Source organism: Megalobrama amblycephala, linkage group LG9, assembly GCF_018812025.1.
Source record: "Megalobrama amblycephala isolate DHTTF-2021 linkage group LG9, ASM1881202v1, whole genome shotgun sequence".
Classification (NCBI taxonomy): domain Eukaryota; kingdom Metazoa; phylum Chordata; class Actinopteri; order Cypriniformes; family Xenocyprididae; genus Megalobrama; species Megalobrama amblycephala.
The window spans coordinates 14,960,193-14,984,138 of NC_063052.1; the positions used below are offsets into that span (position 1 = coordinate 14,960,193).

General features: G+C 34.2%; 1 protein-coding gene across 3 annotated transcripts in view; it reads left to right on the forward strand.

The window, feature by feature from the left end:
* Positions 1-23,946, forward strand: part of cap2 (cyclase associated actin cytoskeleton regulatory protein 2) — a 42,812-nt gene that overhangs the window by 17,977 nt on the left and 889 nt on the right. For all 3 annotated transcript variants that reach the window (XM_048201792.1, XM_048201791.1, XM_048201789.1), the window contains 8 exons: positions 304-381; positions 10,719-10,862; positions 12,800-12,885; positions 13,007-13,112; positions 19,044-19,224; positions 19,306-19,475; positions 21,708-21,831; positions 21,917-21,999. In XM_048201792.1, coding sequence (XP_048057749.1) covers positions 304-381; positions 10,719-10,862; positions 12,800-12,885; positions 13,007-13,112; positions 19,044-19,224; positions 19,306-19,475; positions 21,708-21,831; positions 21,917-21,999 — 972 coding nt within the window. The remainder of the gene's footprint in view (positions 1-303; positions 382-10,718; positions 10,863-12,799; positions 12,886-13,006; positions 13,113-19,043; positions 19,225-19,305; positions 19,476-21,707; positions 21,832-21,916; positions 22,000-23,946) is intronic.

The window sequence follows — 23,946 nt, forward strand, 5'->3', positions numbered from 1 at the left end:
GCTAAAACATGTTAACAACATGTTAATTCATGCTAGCAACGTGCTAAAACATGCTAGCAAAATGCTAAATCGTGTTAACAACATGCTAATTCATGCAGTGTGTTAAAACATGTTAATTAATGCTAGCAATGTCTTTCTCTTTCCACTTCACTCAATTTAAAGCTTATAAAACTTTCAAAGTTTCATACGACTTTGTCAAGCCAACATCAAAGTTTGTCCCAGCGAACTTTACTCGTCTAGTTTTGATTGTGTGCTTTTCTAATGAAACTATGTAATTATTTGCTTGTTTTTTTTTATCAACAGGCAGAAATGGTGAACAATGCCCTGCAGATCCAGCGTACTTTCCTCAAAATGGCCATGACACACCAAGAGCCATCAAAGGTACAACCAAACCAGCATCTGTGTTTAATTGCATGTACATTAAATTGGATGTAAACTTGTGTGACATTTCACAGTTTAATGGTCTTGAAGTAATCCCTCGCCGTGAAGCACTGTTAGCATATCTCACACTTAGAGTTTGTCATATTTTAAGCACTATAATACCAATGTTTAGCTTGACTAAAAGTGCCTGCTGGGAGAGTCTCTTCATATGACTCTGTCTGTGCAGTGTCAACAGATGTCTACCTGTTATGCCCTGTCTTGAAATACTAGAACAGGTTTTCCTGCTTGAATGTTGATTATTTTCCTCATATTCTCCATTGTTGCAGCTCCTCTCTTCCTAGTCTGTCAGTAACGCTCTGTTTAGTTCCTGTCTCTATGAAGCCCCTCCTTCTGAAAAGCACAATGTGCTCTGATTGGTCAGAATGGAACGGAATGTGGGGCGGGACTTGGTCCATTGGTTGTTGATTGGCTAAAGCCTAAAGTATACTTCAATTTTGAAGCGAACAATCATATGCATAGAGTCAAGTACATAGCATCATGCATTTGGGCGGAGTCTCTCTATAAGCACACTACATTCAGCCAATCAGAAGTGTGTGTGGGCGGAGTCTCTCTGCAAACGCACTGCACTCAACCAATCAGAAGAGTGTGTGGGCGGAGTCTCTCTGCAAGCGCACTGCACTCGCAACCAAATCAATCCAAAATCACAGCCAATCAGAAGAGTGTGTGGGCAGAGTCTCTCTGCAAGCGCAATGCACTCGCAACCAAATCAATCCAAAATAACAGCCAATCAGAAGAGCATGTGGGCGGAGTCTCTCTGTAAGCGCACTGCACTCGCAACCAAATCAATCCAAAATCACAGCCAATCAGAAGAGTGTGTGGGCGGAGTCTCTCTATAAGCACACTACATTCAGCCAATCAGAAGTGTGTGTGGGCGGAGTCTCTCTGTAGGCGCACTGCACTCAGCCAATCAGAAGAGTGTGTGGGCGGAGTCTCTGCAAGCGCACTGCACTCAGCCAATCAGAAGAGTGTGTGGGCGGAGTCTCTCTGCAAGCGCACTGCACTCGCAACCAAATCAATCCAAAATAACAGCCAATCAGAAGAGTGTGTGGGCGGAGTCTCTCTGTAAGCGCACTGCACTCAGCCAACCAGAAGAGTGTGTGGGCGGAGTCTCTCTGTAAGCGCACTGCACTCAGCCAATCAGAAGAGTGTGTGGGCGGAGTCTCTCTGTAGGCGCACTGCACTCATCTAATCAGAAGTGTGTGTGGGCGGAGTCTCTCTGTAGGTGCACTGCACTCATCCAATCAGAAGAGTGTGTGGGCGGAGTCTCTCTGTAAGCGCACTGAACTCATCCAATCAGAAGGGTGTGTGGACGGAGTCTCTCTGTAGGCGCACTGCACTCATCCAATCAGAAGAGTGTGTGGGTGGAGTCTCTCTGTAAGCGCACTGCACTCATCCAATCAGAAGAGTGTGTGGGTGGAGTCTCTCTGTAAGCGCACTGCACTCATCCAATCAGAAGAGTGTGTGGGCAGAGTCTCTCTGTAAGCGCACTGCACTCATCCAATCAGAAGAGTGTGTGGGCAGAGTCTCTCTGTAAGCGCACTGCACTCATCCAATCAGAAGAGTGTGTGGGCGCAGTGCACTCGCAATGAACGCTTGTTTGTTCACAGTCTGAACGTTCTTGTTTCCTTTCATTTATTTTCAAGATCTGAGGTGAATTATCCTGTCGCTTTCAATACAGCTATAAAGGTCATGCAAAATGATATTAAAACTCACTTAAGACGCTATAAACACTAAATAAAGCATATAATCAGCACCTGAGATTATCATCGGCATACTTTGTTTGTATGTTGTATCTCATCAAAAAATGATTTCATCGCGTGCCGCAGCATCACAGCACATCTGGTTAGGACACGGTGTTAGAATAATAACCTAAATATCTGTCTTTTATCACACTAAGCAATCGTGTGCTTCAAAAGACTTGACATATAGTGCATAAATTGTGTTGACTACTTAAAATAACAGCCTGAGGCTGAGTAAATAATGACAATTTTCATTCTCGGGTGAACTGTCCCTTTAAGGGTGATATAAATTCTCTGCTTTTCAACTTAAAAGCTCTGTTCTGCTGTGATGCCGACCTGTTACTCTCCTCCATGCTATTCCGAGCGATGTGGTCAGCCATGCGACATTGGTTTCTGTTCACATAGGGATTACTTCTCCCGTTTAAAAAAATGCCAATGCGACACATTCCCAGTGCATTCACACAGTGGCCGGGGGGAAGTGCAGGGGGCCGGCGTGATGTCATGCCATCAGACTTTGGTTCACGTCGCCCAAACAGGAAGAAGATCTCAGGCCACAGGCTATTGGACGAGAGTGGGATGGAGAATCAGACTAATAAACACACAAGTGATGGGGAGAGAGTCTCAACACGACTGTTTGTGGTCTTTAAAGAGTTTTGAGGTTTTTATTTTCACCACAGATTTACTATTTACTCTGTATGCGACACACTAATGGCCTTAAAGGGATAGTTCACCCAAAAATGAATCTTCTGTTATCATTTACTCACCCTCAGGTTGTTCCAAACTTGTGTAAAGTTTGTGCAACAGACATGAATGATCCCTAAAATCATGTGACTTGTTGAGGAGAACATAACATTCAAAAGTGGCACTAAAAATCTAACCAGTATTTAATGATATGACATGCAATTCCCAAGGAAATGTTCAGGCTGTTAGATTGTAGTAATGATTTTCCTTGACAGTCAGCTGAGGGATTTACTTCCTGTATTAAGTTGCAAGGTGAGGATTTTTTAAGTTCTGGTTGTAATAATATTTTTTTGCATTCCCTTCTCCAAACAAAAGAGAGGCTTGTTAAATTTTAGACTAAACACTATGTTTAAAAAAACTCGCACTGTACAATTTTCCAAATTTTTCAAATTTTTGTGTCATTTATTTTGGGAATGTCCACTCTTCTGGGTTGAGAGTGCAGTGCGCTTGCAGAGAATCTCCACCCACACGCTCTTCTGATTGGCTGTGATTTTGGATTGATTTGGTTGTGAGTGCAGTGCACTTACAGAGAGACTCCGCCCACACACTGATCTGATTGGCTGTGATTTTGAATTGATTGTGAGTGCTAAACATTTGCAGATAGACTCCGCCCACACACTCTTCTGATTGGTTGAAATTTTGGATTGATTTGGTTGTGAGTGCAGTGTGCCTACAGAGAGGCTCCGCCCACACGCTCTTCTGATTGGCTGCAATTTTGGATTGATTTGGTTGCGGGTGCAGTGCACTTACAGAGAGACTCCGCCCACACACTGATCTGATTGGCTGTGATTTTGAATTGATTGTGAGTGCTAAACATTTGCAGATAGACTCCGCCCACACACTCTTCTGATTGGTTGAAATTTTGGATTGATTTGGTTGTGAGTGCAGTGTGCCTACAGAGAGGCTCCGCCCACACGCTCTTCTGATTGGCTGCAATTTTGGATTGATTTGGTTGTGGGTGCAGTGCGCTTACAGAGAGGCTCCGCCCCCACACGCTCTTCTGATTGGCTGCAATTTTGGATTGATTTGGTTGTGGGTGCAGTGCACTTACAGAGAGACTCCGCCCACACACTCTTCTGATTGGTTGCAATTTTGGATTGATTTGGTTGCGAGTGCAGTGCGCTTACAGAGAGACTCCGCCCACACTCTCTTCTGATTGGTTGCGATTTTGGATTGATTTGGTTGCGAGTGCAGTGCGCTTACAGAGAGACTCCGCCCCCACACGCTCTTCTGATTGGTTGCGATTTTGGATTGATTTGGTTGCGAGTGCAGTGCGCTTACAGAGAGACTCCGCCCCCACACGCTCTTCTGATTGGTTGCGATTTTGGATTGATTTGGTTGCGAGTGCAGTGCGCTTACAGAGAGACTCCGCCCACACTCTCTTCTGATTGGTTGCGATTTTGGATTGATTTGGTTGCGGGTGCAGTGCGCTTGCAGAGACTCCGCCCACACACTCTTCTGATTGGCTGTGATTTTGGATTGATTTGGTTGTGAGTGCAGTGCGCTTACAGAGAGACTCCGCCCACACACTCTTCTGATTGGCTGCGATTTTGGATTGATTTGGTTGCGAGTGCAGTGCGCTTACAGAGAGACTCCGCCCACACACTCTTCTGATTGGCTGCGATTTTGGATTGATTTGGTTGTGAGTGCAGTGCGCTTGCAGAGACTCCGCCCACACACTCTTCTGATTGGCTGAGTGCAGTGCGCTTACAGAGAGACTCCGCCCACACACTCTTCTGATTGGCTGAGTGCAGTGCGCTTACAGAGAGACTCCGCCCACACACTCTTCTGATTGGCTGCGATTTTGGATTGATTTGGTTGCGAGTGCAGTGCGCTTGCAGAGACTCCGCCCACACACTCTTCTGATTGGCTGAGTGCAGTGCGCATGCAGAGAGACTCCGCCCACACGCTCTTCTGATTTCAAGCAACTATGCAGTTGTTTAAGAGATGCAATGTTTTTCTTGTTCTTTCAATAGACATGTTTGGTTTTATGTACTCTTGTTTGTATAATATGCTTATAATAACCTAGCAGCAACAATCTAATAAGTAAATAAAGATGGATAAAGCAACTGCAACGCTCAAATGCAGTGGTGAGATGGGAATTTCTCCAAATGGATTCCCACAAATCTGAATGGAAAAACACTCAACCTGAATATGCTAAGAAAAGATCTCTGTAGTACTCTAGTACGCACGCACACCAGCTCAGCAATAATTCTGAAATACTTTTTTTTTGGTTGATGCATATATAAATATACCCTACAAACGTTCTCTCATTCACACACACTATGTTTAGCCATTGTTCCTCTCCATCAGTAGTGTGAAGAGCATGAAGCTCCCAGGAGGGATGCTGGACAGTTGCCCTAAACCTCTGGCTTTTCTCTCCCTCTGTATATGTGTGTGCAGGACTGAGCTTGCATTCTGTGGCTTTTTATGGGCATGTTCTATATTTGAGCCGGTGTGTGTCTGTGGCCTGGGTCACGTGACGGCCTGTCACTGGATGAGGAGTGTTTGTGTGGCCTGTAGACCGCAGCTGTTTCTCTCTAATTCCTCTTGTAATTGAGTTGTTCACCATCAAAACGCACCGTTCTGTGACTTCATGAGCAAGATGTTTGTTCTCTGCATAATACTGAGGTCTTTTTCGTCTGTTCAGAGGATGTTTATCTATATATTAATTGTTCATCATTTTGAACCTATTATGTAAATTATACATTCCAGAGTATAATGTGTCCAATTATTTATAAAATAGATTTGCTTTTAAATTACAATTATTCTATTTTATTAAATTACACTTATTTTATTTTATTAATTAATTTTTTTAAATAATTTAAAATATATTTTCGGTCTTTTTTTGTCTGTTCGGAGGGTATTTATCCATATTTATGACATTTATATTGATATTGATGTTTATCCAGGTCATTTTGATCCTTTTACATAAATTATATCTAACAGAATTCACACAACTAATTTGTGTCCAATATATATATATATATATATATATATATATATATATATATATATATATATATATATATATATATATATATATATATATATATATATATATATATATATAATTACAATTATCCTATTTTGTTAAAAAATCCTATTTTCATATAAAATTAAAATTATTTTCTTTTAATTAAATTTGTTTTATAATATGATTTATGAATAAATTAAAATGTTGTTTTTAGTTCATTTAAAAAAATAAGGTCTTTTTTTTTGTCTATTCAGGGGATATTTATCCATATTTATTATGATATTTATATTGATATTGATATTTATCCTGGTCATTTTAAACCTTTTAAGTAAACTGTAAACAGAATTCACATACAACTAATATTTGTCCAAATTGTATATAAATAAGAAAACATTATTTTTAAATTAGAATTATTGTATTTTATTAAATTACAATTATTTTATTTAAATTAAATTACAGTTTAATATTATAATATTATTAAATAAATTACAATTTATTTTTAAAATAATTTAAAAATATATTTTTGGTCTTTTTTTTTGTATGTTCAGAGGATATTGATCCATATTTTAATTGGTGGTATTTTGAACCTTTTACCAATTGTGCATAAATAAAATGTAGTTTTATTTATTTGTTTGTTTGTTTATTTATTTACAATTATTTAATTTTATTCAATTAAATCAAATGCCAATTATTTTAAATTAAATGTAAATTATTTTATTTAAATTAAATTAACATTTTTATAACATGTTATTTAAATAAAATAATAAAAACAAAATTAGGTATTTTTTTGTCTGTTCAGAGGATATTTGTCCATATCTTAATTCTTGATCATTTTGAAACTTTTAAATAAATTATACCATCCAGAGTTCCTACAGAATCTAGAGATTAATTATTTTATTTTAAATAAATGACAATTATTTATTTAAATTACAATTTTATATTATGTAAAGGTAATAGTAATAATAAAAATAATTAAAATATTTGGGCAAAAATAGCATAGGTTAAGTGCACACTTTAAATGTGAAGCAATCCTATGCAATCTCACTTTCTCGCGGTGCGATTCATAATCTGCAGAGAAAGCTCTTAGCTCTGGTCTGGCTCCATTCATAGCTCAGAGATAGGCAGGCTATTTCTGTCCCTCTCTTTGGCTGAGCATGATGGGAAGGGAAGTTCAGAACGATTCTGCAAAGGTACTTGCTCTCCGGTCAGTGTCTTAACAAGGGTCGTAATGTCAGAGTACGGATGAAAGAGGCGCCTTTGTTCACAGAAATGAAAATCATGCGCATTTTGTTATTGGAGGAATTTATGTAAATAGGGTTTGTCTCTCTCTTTCGCTCCCCCTCGCTCTTTATCACTTTCTGTCACACAAACTCGCGCAACGGCAGCCAAACAACCTCCACAGTTTGACACCACAGACCAATGATGAGTCACAAAACAGTAAATATAGATGAATAAATACACAATGTGCCAGCATACACTGTCTAAATACACACCGTCTCACTTGTTTACTTATCTCTCACTTATTTGATGAGGTTGAAGTAAGGTCAACAGTGATTTCAAGCACATGAACGAGTCTGACTAAAAACAAGAAGTGGTATTTTTAGTCCGTCGTCTTCATTCTCCCACCGAGTTCTTATGAAACGCACTGAAATGGTGGACATGGCAACTGCTGGAACACAAGCATAAATACAAAAACGTCCATTTAACAAAGGAAACAGTGTGTTCCCTCTCCTCCGTGTTCAGAGGTAAACTGTAAACATCAGTACAGGACCGGGCCTTACAAGGCGAGGGGATCTCCCATCATCACGGGCTGGAATGCCGAGTGGGAGGGAGGTGAAGCTCGCTGGACGTTTCATTGGAAAAAACGGTCCCACTATTAAAAGTCCGCTTGGGTGCCTCTGGCTCTGTGTTTTTCTCTCAAAGCCCAGTGAAATCAAAATTGGACTTGTGTCGCTTTTACAGTCAGATTTAAAATCCAACACATTTAAAATCCACATTGTTTACACTTTATTTTTTGGTGACAGTGTAATCATACAAATAAGTATTGAGAAATATTGAGAAATATATCATGTGGCAGGAGGACGGTGACAGCGAATAGACTACATGAATTTTGTCTTAAATATGACTTCTAATTCCCCTTTCACAAGATGTAATATAAGTCTCTGGTGTCTCCAGAATGTGTCTGTGAAGTTTCAGCTCAAAATGCCCCACAGATCATTTATTATCGCTTGTCAAATATTTGGGTGTGAGCAAAAACACGCCGTTTTTGTATGTGTCCCTTTAAATGCAAATGAGCTGCTGCTCCAGCCCCCTTTCCAGAAGAGGGCGGAGCTTTAACAGCTCAACAACAACAAAGCTGGAGAATCTCACGCAGCCAAAATGACGACGTGTTCAGCCTTACATTGTTCAAACCGGAGTCGACACTGATGGAGAGACTCAGGAAGAAGTTACAACTTTAGAATGAAACTGGACGTTTCTGAATGGTTAGTGGATAAATTTATGTAGTTGCTGTGGAGTTGATTCAACTCATCCACAAGCATGTGCCGTCATGTTCATCTTTTGCGCAAATCCAGCATTAAGTTTGTGAAGCAGTCTGGCGTAAAATGAACAACACTCTACTACAACAACTCTTCCTCTTCTCTAAAGCAGCCCAACATGGCCCCGCCCCCTTTATTGTGTGTTCTCAGGGGCGGGGTTTATGTAAATTTTAGGGTTTGTGATGTCACTAACCCGGGAAGAAGCTCGTTGTAGTCCCTACCAGCCGTTTGTTGTAGTCCTTAAAAAGTGATTTCTGTAAAAGAAAATATCTCCTTTGCATTGAACTTTGAGCGTCGTAACTTTGCAGATGTTGTTTATCCTCAAACAGCAACATTACACACTAACTAAAGTTAAAAAAGTGAAATCATATTTGAAGTATACTTCATTTCCTATACTCCATTTAGTAGTGTGCACGAGCGCAGGCAGTCGTCAGAAAGTTTCATCTTTGTTTAGTGTCTGCGCTATTTTTTCTCACGAAGATATTGATAAAATTGTCCACTCTTTTAAACTAATATAATATAATTGTTTTTTTGTTTTTTTTTGAGTAATTTGGTCCGTTTTATGCATCATGCATTTTTTTAACATACTTACTGCTTGATGCAGTGTTATTTTAGTATCACTTGCTATGTTTTTCCTCAAAGTTGCGAATTGTGCAAAATTGGAATATTGCATAAAACATTTGCGAATAAAGCAGCATTCATTCTGATGACAGACTTTGACTCGGGCATTTCAGAACCACCAAACCAACATCTGAGATGCTGTGATGAGGCAAAGTCACTCATAAAGACTTATCTTGTTTCATTACTGGATGAATCAGTGTTTTTGAATGAATCTGTTGAGTGAATGATTCAATGACTCAGTCATAAAGACTTCACTTGTTTCGTTACTGGATGAATCAGTGTTTTTGAATGAATCTGTTGAGTGAATGATTCAATGACTCACTCATAAAGACTTCCCTTGTTTCATTACTGGATGAATCAGTGTTTTTGAATGAATCTGTTGAGTGAATGATTCAATGACTCACTCATAAAGATTTCCCTTGTTTCATTACTGGATGAATCAGTGTTTTTGAATGAATCTGTTGAGTGAATGATTCAATGACTCACTCATAAAGACTTAACTTGTTTCATTACTGGATGAATCAGTGTTTTTGAATGAATCTGTTGAGTGAATGACAATGACTCACTCATAAAGACTTCACTTGTTTCATTACTGGATGAATCAGTGTTTTTGAATGAATCTGTTGAGTGAATGATTCAATGACTCACTCATAAAGACTGAACTTGTTTCATTACTGGATGAATCAGTGTTTTTGAATGAATCTGTTGAGTGAATGATTCAATGACTCACTCATAAAGACTGAACTTGTTTCATTACTGGATGAATCAGTGTTTTTGAATCAATCTGTTGAGTGAATGATTCAATGACTCAGTCATAAAGACTTCACTTGTTTCGTTACTGGATGAATCAGTGTTTTTGAATGAATCTGTTGAGTGAATGATTCAATGACTCACTCATAAAGACTTAACTTGTTTCATTACTGGATGAATCAGTGTTTTTGAATGAATCTGTTGAGTGAATGATTCAATGACTCACTCATAAAGACCTCACTTGTTTCATTACTGGATGAATCAGTATTTTTGAATGAATCTGTTGAGTGAATGATTCAATGACTCACTCATAAAGATTTCACTTGTTTAATTACTGGATGAATCAGCGTTTTTAAATTACTTGTATGAATGATTGAATGACAAATTAATTTTTTAACAGTCTCTTCTCGCCACCTACTGGTGTAACGATGTAATTGATACAATCGTTATTTGAAGCATCAAGTTACTTTCAAAAGGTGATTTACTCTATTTTGATCACTACTGTAGACATCAGTGTTTATATCCGAACTATAAACTTCTTTCCCAGTACTTCTGTGATCATTTGAACATTTGTAACACAGAAATAATGGTACTATGTGGTTGAAAAGACTGTTGTGTTTCATACCTATACATGACAACGGCTCTCTCTGGATCAGAACACACATCTGAATGTTTGCTGTGATCGTACTTGTCACTGGTTTAATAGACACAGGTAAATTGTTGTAATTTAGGAATAAGATCGTTTGGGTGTTTGAATTGTGCAGCTCTAGTTTTTTAATATATTTTTTATTTCTGTTAACTTTTATTTCAGTGTTTCTATGGTTTTAGTTTCAGTTATAACCCTGGTTTGATGTTCCACAAATGAACCTTAACTTTTGATTGATGAACTTTTCCGCTGTTATTCCCCATCAGACAGAGCTGGCCGACCTCCTCAGACCCCTCTCCGAACAGATCCATGAGGTCCAGAGCTTCCGGGAGAAGAACCGCGGCAGCAGCCTGTTCAACCACCTGTCTGCCGTGAGCGAGAGCATCCCGGCTCTGGGCTGGGTGGCTGTGGTGAGCTTTTCTCTCTGTGGACGGACCACTTATAAGCTGCATACTAACATACAGGATCTAGACTAACATTTGAGAACAGCACCAAGTTCTACAAATGGTGCTGATTTGGTCGCACCGGGGTATTAACCCTTACGCTGTGTCAATCTCTGTAACACCTTTGAAGTTCCCTGTCAAAAATTGCTTGTAAATCACTTGTTTTGCTGTTATCACCAAATATTGGATTTTGTCTACTTGTTTTCTTTCAATTAGGACAGGTTTTTGTATTTCTTTTTGGAGCTGATTAATTGATCTGAGCTGATGCACGTCAGTTTCTGAGTGAAGAAGCATTATTTGTGGATAATATTGTCAATATTTCATGTTTTATTGCATATTGACAAAATTATCCACAAATTGAAAGAAAACAAGTTGACAAAAATGACAAAATCCAATATTTGGTGATAATATAGCATAATGAGAGAGATACAACCTATTTTTTTCAGGCCGAGAACACCACAGATGGGGAAACAATCCCAAAAGAGTACAAAAATTACCCCAAAAATTGCTGTGTGAGCAAAGTCAGTAAGTTTTAGTCCAATGCGATAACATTAATGTTTTCAAAATGACCCGAACACAACAATAAGGGTTAATAATGTTACGTTTCCTCTATTAGAAATGCACATTTGACAGTAATTTGAGTTGGGATGCACATGTAAATTTGTTTCATCAACAAAAACAGTGACATCTGTAAAAAATTAAAGGGTTAGTTCACCCAAAAATGAAAATAATGTCATTAATTACTCACCCTCATGTTGTTCCACACCCGTAAGACCTTCGTTAATCTTCAGAACACAAATTAAGATATTTTTGATGAAATCCGATGGCTCAGTGAGGCCTGCATAGCCAGCAATGACATTTCCTCTCTCAAGATCCATTAATGTACTAAAAACATATTTAAATCAGTTCATGTGAGTACAGTGGTTCAATATTAATATTATAAAGCCACGAGAATATTTTTGGTGCTCCAAAAAAAACAAAATAACGACTTATATAGTGATGGCCGATTTCAAAACACTGCTTCAGGAAGCTTCGTTATGAATTGAAATATGCTGACTGAGTTATGTCTCTACTCTTATTAAAATTAACCATTGGTCTTCCATAGTATAATGCATTTATAGATCATAACTTGTGGATTCTGTGGTATTTGTTATGAAAAACAGTAGCGTAAACATACAAATGCACAAAAACTGCTATTGCTTAATAACAAAAAATACTGTAATTATATCTCCTTTAATACATTTAATACGTGTCAACATTAATATTATAATAAAATTCTATATGAATATCGCACATTTCTGCCACAATACCATGTTTCGCAGTTAGTGTTACTACAGTTAATGTTGGTGATTTGTGAATTGAAAAGCCTTCAAACTGGATCATTGTGGCTCAATGTTTCTCCTGTTTTCAAGAATGTCAGCGCCGTCTTTAAACTAGTTTAATAACCAGAGCAGTGCAAACATATTTAGGTTATATAACTGATCCGGAAAATACCTGGTTTGACTTTTGAGTCTTTGCACATTCAGACTCAGGCATGGTTTGGTGCTAGTGATAAAACTTCAAACAACATCACATCAGGCATATTTTCTTTGATTGTGACCATCGCTGAAAGGACCACCAAACTGATACTTGAATTTGTATTTGTTTTCTATCATGTAAACTCTTCTGATGTCTTCATGCCGTGGATGGCTGTATCTAATCTCTGCGATGTGAATTTGGACTGAGACAGATCTGGACTCTATCATTTTCTGCTTTAAATTACCGCAGCTGTTTACAGCAAAGGTTCAGAGCCGCAGTATTAGTGCCTGACTCTTTTTTTCTGTGCTTATTATTTAGTTTTTATGAGTACACAAGCTGCTTTGACCATCTTTTGACCCTTTGTTTTCTCGCTCTCTGTCATGCAGTGTCAGAAACCAGGGCCGTACGTGAAGGAGATGAACGACGCCGCGATGTTCTACACCAACAGGGTCCTGAAAGATTACAAAGACACGTTAGTGGATTGTTTTTGTGTTTATTTAGATCAGATATGTTAATGAGAAATGAATAAAAAAATGATTTATTTGTTCACTTAAAAAATGCAATTGAAAGTTCCTTGTGTCTGCTGACCGCAGCGACGGCCGTCACGTGGAGTGGGTGCGTTCCTATCTGAGCATCTGGACTGAACTTCAGACCTACATCAAGGATCATCACACCACTGGCCTCGTCTGGAGCAAGACTGTGAGTGAGAGCTTGTTTGTGTTCTGGAAGTATAATCGTGCAATTAGCACAAGTGTTGTTAATCAAAAGTATCTCTACATTAACAAAAGGAAATCTGTCCTGAATGTTTTCCGTGCTAGATATTGTGTTTCTGTTTCAAATTTGGAAAAATTTAAACTACAATACAGAAAAGCATATTTTCCATGTTTAGTCATGCACAGACTGGTTGAATGCAGATTCATTTCAGATGATTAATGTATATCTAGATAACCAGTACAGTTAGAGTTATGCATGCCAGCCTTGGACATTCATCTCTTCCAGATAAGGATGCACAATAGTTGGAGAATTTTAAATTTATCGGTATTTGTTGATTTAATTGTGCATGCTAATTTCTTCTGTTTTACATTTAGGAAATGTCCACACTAATACATTTTTGTTTGAAAACGCATCTTTTTTTCTCCGTTTCGGCCTTTTGTCCACACTGAGGGTACGTTTACATGACAACGATGTACTAAAAATGAATTTCTTTGTGCAAATGACAACATTTTCCTTGTTCACACGGATCCGCACAAACGACTAAAAATGCTGCATTACGTATTTTTACACATTATTGCACGTAATATGCATGTGCATGCCGTCACTGTTTTCACAGATTACACGGAGATGATAATGGTATTGTTTTCAAAAACTTCCACTTTGAAACCTTTTTTCAAAAGTTTGTGTTCCAAAATGCCGTTGTGTAAATGAACGGCCAAAATGCATAAAAAGTTTTCCATTTTTAGTTGAAAACAGTGTCGTGCCCCTCAGATGCCGTTTTTGTTAAGGAAAACTGAGCTTTCTGAAAACGCCCTCCAAAGTGGATAAATTTGAAAACGGCGTTATAGTGTGGATGTTGAAAACAGAGGTGTAACACTTTACAATAAGGTTCATTAGTTAACATGAACTAATAATGAACTGCACTTATACAGCATTTATTTGGTTTAGTTTTATTTGCACAAATATAAAATATATACAATAAAAACAAAAGTACACTCTATATGCTGTGCAGGGAGAGGCAGAAAACCCAATGGGCTTATTTAATACCTCCACCTAAACAACAACAAAAAAACTAAATGTGAAATTAAAGAAAGAAAAAAAAAACTAAATTATAAATATATAAATATATATAACTGCAACAAATTAATTACAGCATGTATACAGTACAGTCCAAAAGTTTGGAACCACTAAGATTTTTAATGCTTTTAAAAGAAGTTTCGTCTGCTCACCAAGGCTACATTTATTTAATTAAAAATACAGTAAAAAACAGTAATATTGTGAAATATTATTACAATTTAAAATAACTGTTTTCTATTTGAATATTTCACAAAGTAATTTATTCCTGTGATCAAAGCTGAATTTTCAGCATCATTACTCCAGTCTTCAGTGTCACATGATCCTTCAGAAATCATTCTAATATGATGATCTGCTGCTCAAGAAACATTTATGATTATTTTCAGTGTTGAAAACAGTTGTGTACTTTTTTTTTCAGGATTCCTTGATGAATAGAAAGTTCAAAAGAACAGCATTTATCTGAAATACAAAGCTTCTGTAGCATTATACACTACCGTTCAAAAGTTTGGGGTCAGTAAGAATTTTTATTTTTATTTTTTTGAAAAGAAATTAAAGAAATGAATACTTTTATTCAGCAAGGATGCATTAAATCAATCAAAAGTGGCAGTAAAGACATTTATAATGTTACAAAAGATTAGATTTCAGATAAACACTGTTCTTTTGAACTTTCTATTCATCAAATAATCCTGAAAAAAAATATTGTACACAAATATTTTGTACAATTGTACACATTAAATGTTTCTTGAGCAGCAGATCAGCATATTAGAATGATTTCTGAAGGATCATGTGACACTGAAGACTGGAGTAATGATGCTGAAAATTCAGCTTTGATCACAGGAATAAATTACTTTGTGAAATATATTCAAATAGAAAACAGTTATTTTAAATTGTAATAATATTTCACAATATTACTGTTTTTTACTGTATTTTTAATTAAATAAATGTAGCCTTGGTGAGCAGACGAAACTTCTTTTAAAAACATTAAAAATCTTAGTGGTTCCAAACTTTTGGACTGTACTGTATATAAAATAATAATAACATACTCCAAAAACAAACCAAATAAGGTGTGTAAAATACATGAAACATCAATAAACAAAAAAGCACAATTACAAAGCAATTAATCTTTGTTAATGTTAATTTCAACATTTACTAATATATTATTAAAATCTTGTTAACATTAGTTTCTTTTATCTTTTATGCTCACCAAGGCTGCATTTATTTGATTAAAAATACAGTAAAAATGTAAAATATATTTACAACTTAAAATAACTGTTTTCTATGTGAATATATAGTAAAATATAATTTATTCCTGTGATCAAAGCTGAATTTTCAGCATCGTTACTCCAGTCTTCAGTGTCACATGATCCTTCAGAAATCATTCTTATATGCTGATTTGCTGCTCAAGAAACATTTAGGATTATTATCAGTTGTGCTGCTTCGTATTTTTGAGGAAACAGATTCTTTAATGATCAAAAATCATCATTTTTGTTCAGAATTTTTCAAAAATTTTAACATTTGGTCAATTTAACAATTTAATGCATCCTTGTTGAATAAAAGTGTGTGTATATATATATATATATATATATATATATATATATATATATATATATATATATATATATATATATATATATATATATATATATATCTTCATGCTACTTTTATGTCTTTGAGAGACTGCACTGAAAAATATTTAGTGTTGAAACAATTTTCACTAAGAAATTGCTAGTAAATTTCACAGTTAATTACAAAGAAACAGAAAGTAACACAGAATTAAATGTAAGATTTTGAAAAAGAAAGACTGAAATAGTGTTTTCATGTAAAACACACTAATAATCTTATAAAAAAATGATAGTGTACACAGTTATAGTAGTTCTGGGACTTTTGGGGATGTTAAATCTTGTCTGTCATGGGCTGAAATAGTGTGTGTGTGTGTGTGTGTGTGTGTGTGTGTGTGTGTGTGTGTGTGTGTGTGTGTGTGTGTGTGTGTGTGTGTGTGTGTGTGTGTGTCAGACAGAAACCTGAGAGCCGTCACTGACTGTGTGTGTCAGCTGTCCCTCCCGCCCTGAGTGTGTGTGTGTGTGTGTGTGTGTGTGAAGGACTGCATGCGGTGGACAGGTGGTCATCTGGGTCTTTTTGCATGGGGGGGTTTACCATAGAAATGCCCCCAACAAAAGCCTAGTGTGTGTCTGGCTCACACACCTGCTCTCACACACACTCCTCGTAATTCAACCTCTCCACATTATACCTCTGCTTTGACTTCATTATATATCCTCACACATCACACACAAACTCACTGTATTTTCCCGCTTTTCCACTTCCTCTAACAGTTTGTTTAAGCACCTTTACCTCTCTTCACAAGGCGGTGACCTTTAGGGTCAGAGGTCGAGCTGCCCAACCTATGCTGAACATCAGCACAAGTTTTGGGATTAGAAGTGTGTGTGTTTGAACAAGACAGGAAAAGATGAGTGTGCAACAGTTGTTTGAGCCAGTTTAAGTGGCTTAACCATGTGCAACTGTCAATGGCAGCTGTGCTGACGATGTGAAACAGGCGTAAGTGTGCCGTCAGGGTCAAACGCGCCACGCTGATTGTTCTTTTACTTTAAATGTTGTTAAATAAGATTATCCCAGCTGTGCCAGAAACACATGGGCTGATGTGAACCGCTTTTGAAAATCATTGACAATTTTCTGCTCTTTTAGCGAGGCGTGTTTCCTAAAGAGACATTTTATAAACTGATTTTTATTGTGATATTTAATATTGTAAATATAATAAATTTATATTATGCATAGATAGAATACATTTGGACACACCTACTCACTCGTTGTTATTATTATTATTATTATTATTATTATTATTATTTGTTTCTTCTTTTCCATATTCCATACTCATATTTTTTTTTAACTGGGATTTTTACTGTGTGTGTGTGTATATTTATTTATTTATTTATATTTATACAGTGTATAATATATTATAGTATATAACATATATATATATTCTCTTATTCTGGATATATATATATATATATATATATATATATATATATATATATATATACATACACACACACACATATAATATATATATATATATATATATATATATATATATATATATATATGGGACTAAATATGGGACTAAATATGAGCTATATATAAATATGGGACTAAATCTTCATAAATAAATAATTAAATAAATATATAGGGTGTATAGGGAATATATATACATATACACACACACACAGATGTTTATACATTATAAATATATGGATATGGATATATACATATATATATACATATATATATGGGACTCAATATGGGCTATATATAAATATGGGATTAAATCTTCATATATATATATATATATATATATATATATATATATATATATATATATATATATACAGTCCAGTCCAAAAGTTTAGAACCACTAAGATTTTTAATGTTTTTAAAAGAAGTTTCGTCTGCTCACCAAGGCTACATTTATTTAATTAAAAATACAGTAAAAAACAGTAATATTGTGAAATATTATTACGATTTAAAATAACTGTGTACTATTTAAATATATTTGACAAAGTAATTTATTCCTGTGATGCAAAGCTGAATTTTCAGCATCATTACTCCAGTCTTCAGTGTCACATGATCCTTCAGAAATCATTCTAATATGCTGATCTGCTGCTCAAGAAACATTTAATGTGTACAATTGTACAAAATATTTGTGTACAATATTTTTTTTTTCAGGATTATTTGATGAATAGAAAGTTCAAAAGAACAGTGTTTATCTGAAATCTAATCTTTTGTAACATTATAAATGTCTTTACTTCCACTTTTGATTGATTTAATGCATCCTTGCTGAATAAAAGTATTCATTTCTTTAATTTCTTTTCAAAAAAATAAAAATAAAAATTCTTACTGACCCCAAACTTTTGAACGGTAGTGTATAATGCTACAGAAGCTTTGTATTTCACATAAATGCTGTTCTTCTGAACTTTCTATTCATCAAGAAATCCTGAAAAAAAAAGTACACAACTGTTTTCAACATTGTAAATAATCATAAATGTTTCTTGAGCAGCAGATCATCATATTAGAATGATTTCTGAAGGATCATGTGACACTGAAGACTGGAGTAATGATGCTGAAAATTCAGCTTTGATCACAGGAATAAATTACTTTGTCAAATATATTTAAATAGAAACACAGTTATTTTAAATTGTAATAATATTTCACAATATTACTGTTTTTTACTGTATTTTTAATTAAATAAATGTAGCCTTGGTGAGCAGACGAAACTTCTTTTAAAAACATAAAAAATCTTAGTGGTTCCAAACTTTTGGACTGTACTGTGTATATCTTAATATATGGGACTAAATCTTCATAAATAAATAATTAAATAAATATATAGGGTGTATAGGGAATATATATACATATACATACATACATACACACACATTATATATTTATAATATATAAAAGTCTGTGTGTGTGTGTGTGTGTGTGTGTGTGTGTGTGTGTGTGTGTGTGTGTGTGTGTGTGTATGTATGTATGTATGTATATGTATATATATTGTTTCAAAAATCAAGATGGCCCCATATATGTATATATATATATATATATATATGGGGCCACCTTGATTTTTGAAACATTCATTCAGGTCAGCAACACTACAGACTCAATCCGTTGCCTCTTACTCCCCCTACTGGAGCAGGACAGCCATTGCAATGAACTTACTAACATGTGATTACAGTTCAGTTGCTGTTCCTTCACAAGATATTCAGTCATGTTATAAAAGGGTATCATAATAAGGTATATATATATACTGGGGACTAACTCTGATGTTCTCTACAGGGTCCTGTAGCCCCTTCCTCACTGTTCAATTCTTCATCTGATGGTCCATGCCCTCCTCCTCCTCCTCCTCCACCAGGACCTCCTCCAGTGTTCCTGGATAACAGCGCTGCTCCTGACGACACAGCGGCCCAACACTCGGCTCTGTTCGCACAGCTCAACCAGGGCGAGGCCATCACTAAAGGTGGGCAGGAGACCTCCATCGCTCTGCACAAACACTGTACCTCCATCAGAAGTCACATCAGGTGGTGTGTTCTTCCTCCAGGTCTAAAGCATGTGTCGGACGAGCAGAAGACCCATAAGAACCCAAACTTGCGTTCTCAGGGAGAGAGGACACACCAGGACTCTCCGTCCAAACGTCCCAGTGCGTCTGTCCGAGCGCCTGCCAAGAAACATTCCCCCGTGCTGGAGCTGGAAGGGAAGAAGTGGAGGGTGGTAGGTGCCTCGGCCCGGCGACTGCTGCACATGCTCTGTGTGCATGGAATGATTTCTATATCTGCCAATATACTGCAATACAATCACAAAAAATACTGTATAATGCAATGCATTTAACATTTTCAAATCATTATCCAAAGCCATTTAGACATTAACTTGGAAATAAAAATGCAAACTAACAAATTTACTAACAAAATAGATGAATAAATAAATTACAATTTCCAAGATAATGACTAAATGCTGCTTGCTGAATTAAACATGCAGTATATTGAGGATATGTGGCAATAATGTTGCATACTAGAGTTTATAGCATACTATTGTTTTAAACATAGTTGGCAGAATTTGGCACATTAAGCAGTACATTTATATTATATTATATTATATTATATTATATTATATTATATTATATTATATATTAATAATAATAATTATTATATTATATTATATATTAATAGTAATAATTATTTTTTTTATTATAGTTGGCATATTGGTTCTTATTATTATTCTTATTACTACTATCATTATATTATGTTATATTATTATTATTATATATATATAAGAAGAATACATACTAATAATACTAATTATTATTACTACTACTAATATATTATTATTATCATTATTATTATTTATAGTTAGCATAGTTGTTGTTATTATTATGTATTCATCATAATACAATATAATATAATATAATATCATATCATATAATATCATATAATATCATATAATATAACAATAGTAGTAATAATAATAATAACCACTATACTAACTATATTATTATTATTATTATTATTATTATATATATATTATACCATAGTGGTTATCGTTATTGTTATTGTAAATATTTCTTATAATTATTATAGTTAGCATAGTGGTTATTATCATTACTACTATTATTATATATTATATTATATTATATTAGAATACATAATAATTATTAATAATATTATTATAGTTAGTATAGTGATTATTATTATTGTTAATACTACTACTATTATATTTTATTATGTTATTATATTATATTATATATTAAGAAGAATACATACTAATAATAATTATTACTACTACTACTACTATAATAATAATAGTATTTATTATAGTTAGCATAGTGGTTATTATTATGTATTCATCTTATAATATAATATAATATAATATAATATAATATAACAATAGTAGTAATAATAATAATAATAACCACTATACTAACTATATTATTATTATTATTATTATTATTATTATTATTATTATTATTATTATTATTATTATTATTATTATAATACCATAGCGGTTATCGTTATTGTTATTGTAAATATTTCTTATAATTATTATAGTTAGCATAGTGGTTATTATCATTACTACTATTATATGTTATGTTATGTTATGTTATGTTAGAATACATAATAATAATAATAATAATAATAATAATAATAATTATTATTATTATTATTATAGTTAGTATAGTGATTATTATTATTGTTAATACTACTATTATTATATTTTATTATGTTATTATATTATATATTAAGAAGAATACATACTAATAATAATTATTATTACTGCTACTACTGTAATAATAATAATAATAATAATAATAGTATTTATTATAGTTAGCATAGTGGTTATTATGTATTCATCTTAATATAATATAATATAATATAATATAATATAATATAATATAATATAATATAATATAATATAATATAATATAATATAACAATAGTAGTAATAATAATAATAACCACTATACTAACTATAATAATAATAATAATAATAATAATATTATTATTATTATTATTATTATTATTATTATTATATTTAGCATAGTGGTTATTGTTATTGTTATTATAAATATTTATTATAATTATAGTTAGCATAGTGGTTATTATCATCACTACTATTATTATATGTTATGTTATAGTATATTAAATTATTAAATTATTATTATTATATTATTATAATTATTATAATAAATTATAACAGTAATAAAATAAATTATTATTACTATTATACCATTTTCTCAATAGAAATATATTTAGCAGAGCCTAAACATTTTATACAAAATAATAACTTTCAGTGAAAGAGGACGAGATTCATCAAGCCATAGATCATCAAAACATAATAATGATTATCTCCCAAAAAGATCATGTAGAAATGTATTAAAATGGTGACACCGTATAGAGATCTTGTACAGCTGCAGCATCAGTGGATCTGTTGTGTGTGTTTGTCCCGCAGGAGTACCAGGATCAGTCTCGTGACCTGCTGATAGAGGAGACGGAGCTCAGACAGGTGGTTTATGTCTTCAGCTGTAACAGCTCCACACTGCAGATCAAAGGCAAAGTCAACTCCATCATAGTGGGTAAGAGGAGCTCCTCCAAACACCAGCTGCTCTCGTCCAGTAACGTTATCTTCTCCTCACACACCGCGTGTGTCTCTCCTCGCAGATAACTGTAAGAAGCTCGGACTCGTGTTTGACAGTGCGGTGGGCATCGTTGAGATCATCAACTCCAGAGACGTTCAGCTTCAGGTTAGATGGAAACATTTGTACACGAGTTTCAGGCTGAAGTTATGAATTATGGTCATAACTGCGAGAATCAGTATAGAGTGTGAATGTTAAATAGTGCTGTGCTTTGCATATGTTGATTTTGAAGAGACATATTCATCAACCACAGTTCAAAATTGTAGTGTTATAAATATAAATTTAGATTTTTGTTCAGGAAAAACTGTTTATAATAATCATAAATGTTGCTTGAGCAGCAAATCAGCATATTAGACTGTTAATTTTGTTGACGAATAATTTTCATCATAATTTTTCATCAACGACATTTTTTTTATGGACGAAAACGAGATGATGACTAAATCTACTCTCATTTTCGTGAACGAATAAAAACGAAACAGAAATGATATCTAGAAGATATCCAGTCAGGACTGTTGTCCTGTGTGGAAGATGTGCACATTTGAAGTGTAACGCGCTGATCTAACCGTGGGAAACGCGGCGCTGTTGCGCCCTCTACAGGCTGGTCAGCAGCACTTCAGACTGCTTCACGCACATTTATGCCAAACGATTGCTTATGAGCTCATGTTGATGAATTATGACAGTGTTTACTACACGATGTTTATATGGTAATGTGTTTTAGACGGTTGTAAGAATGCATATTTTATCTCCCTCGTCTGAACTTAAATGAGCAGACTGCAGACATTTCAGAATAAGAGTCACGGTGTGTTTTGGGATGGTTTATTATTATTTTTTCACAACAAACTGCATTTAACTTAATTTAATTTCTATTTAATTCATAGTAAACTACTGTATCTTCTGTCACAGGAAGGAAAGACTAAGAACATTAGGTAACACTTTATTTTACAGTGCCATAGTTACACGTTACTACATGTACTTACTATAGTAATAACAGTAAATTATGCATAATTACAAGTAACTAACCCTAAACCAAACCTTAACCCTCACTGTAACTCTAAAGTACATGTAGATAATTAATAGTACTCAGTAATTACAATGTAACTACAGCACTGTAAAATAAAGTGTAACCGAACATTATTTGACACATTATTCTATATAATTTACAAGTATAAGGGTTATTATAATTAAACCTAAAACCACAAAAGAAAATCTTCATTAGTTGAAATAAACGTTAACTGAAATAAAAAAAAAAAAAAATATATATATATATATTTTATTTCATCTATTTTCCAAGCTTTGGCTTAACCTGATGTACTAAAATAACTAAAACAGAAATAAAAAAAACGTTAATGACGTTTAAAAGCAAAAACTAAAAGACAAACACAAAAAATGACTAAAACTTTTAACTAAAATTACAATGAAAGCAGAAAAACTAAAATGTTTTTTAACAAAAACTATAATAGTACCTCAATGATAATTGTGTCAATCTCTGAAAAGCACTGAATTGAGCTCTTTCGTGTCGTTTTGCACTTAAACGGTCAAAAACGTCAGTTTTGGCGAGTAAAGTACAGCTGGTTGTCTTAAGTGAACATAAACAGTTTGGAGAATATCAGATGTGTATCAGTGTATTGGATCTGTGTATTGTTAGAGAAATGCTTATTAATGCTTTACAATTTAAATAAATGAGATTTTAGTCGACTAAAACTAAAACAATTTCCGATGACTAAAATATGACTAAAACTAAATCAAAATTTGCTGTCAAAATTAACACTACTAGTAATGATGCTGAAAATTCAGCTTTGATCACAGGAATAAATTACATTTTACAATATATTCACATAGAAAACTGCTATTTTAAATTGAAATAATATTTCACAATTTTATTGTTTTTACTGTACAAACTGAGCTATATCAGTGTATTGGATCTGTGTATTGTTAGAGAAATGCTTATTAATGCATTACAATTTAAATAAATGAGATTTTAGTCGACTAAAATATGACTAAAACTAAATGGCATTTTAGTCAAAAGACTATGACTAAAACTAAATCAAAATTTGC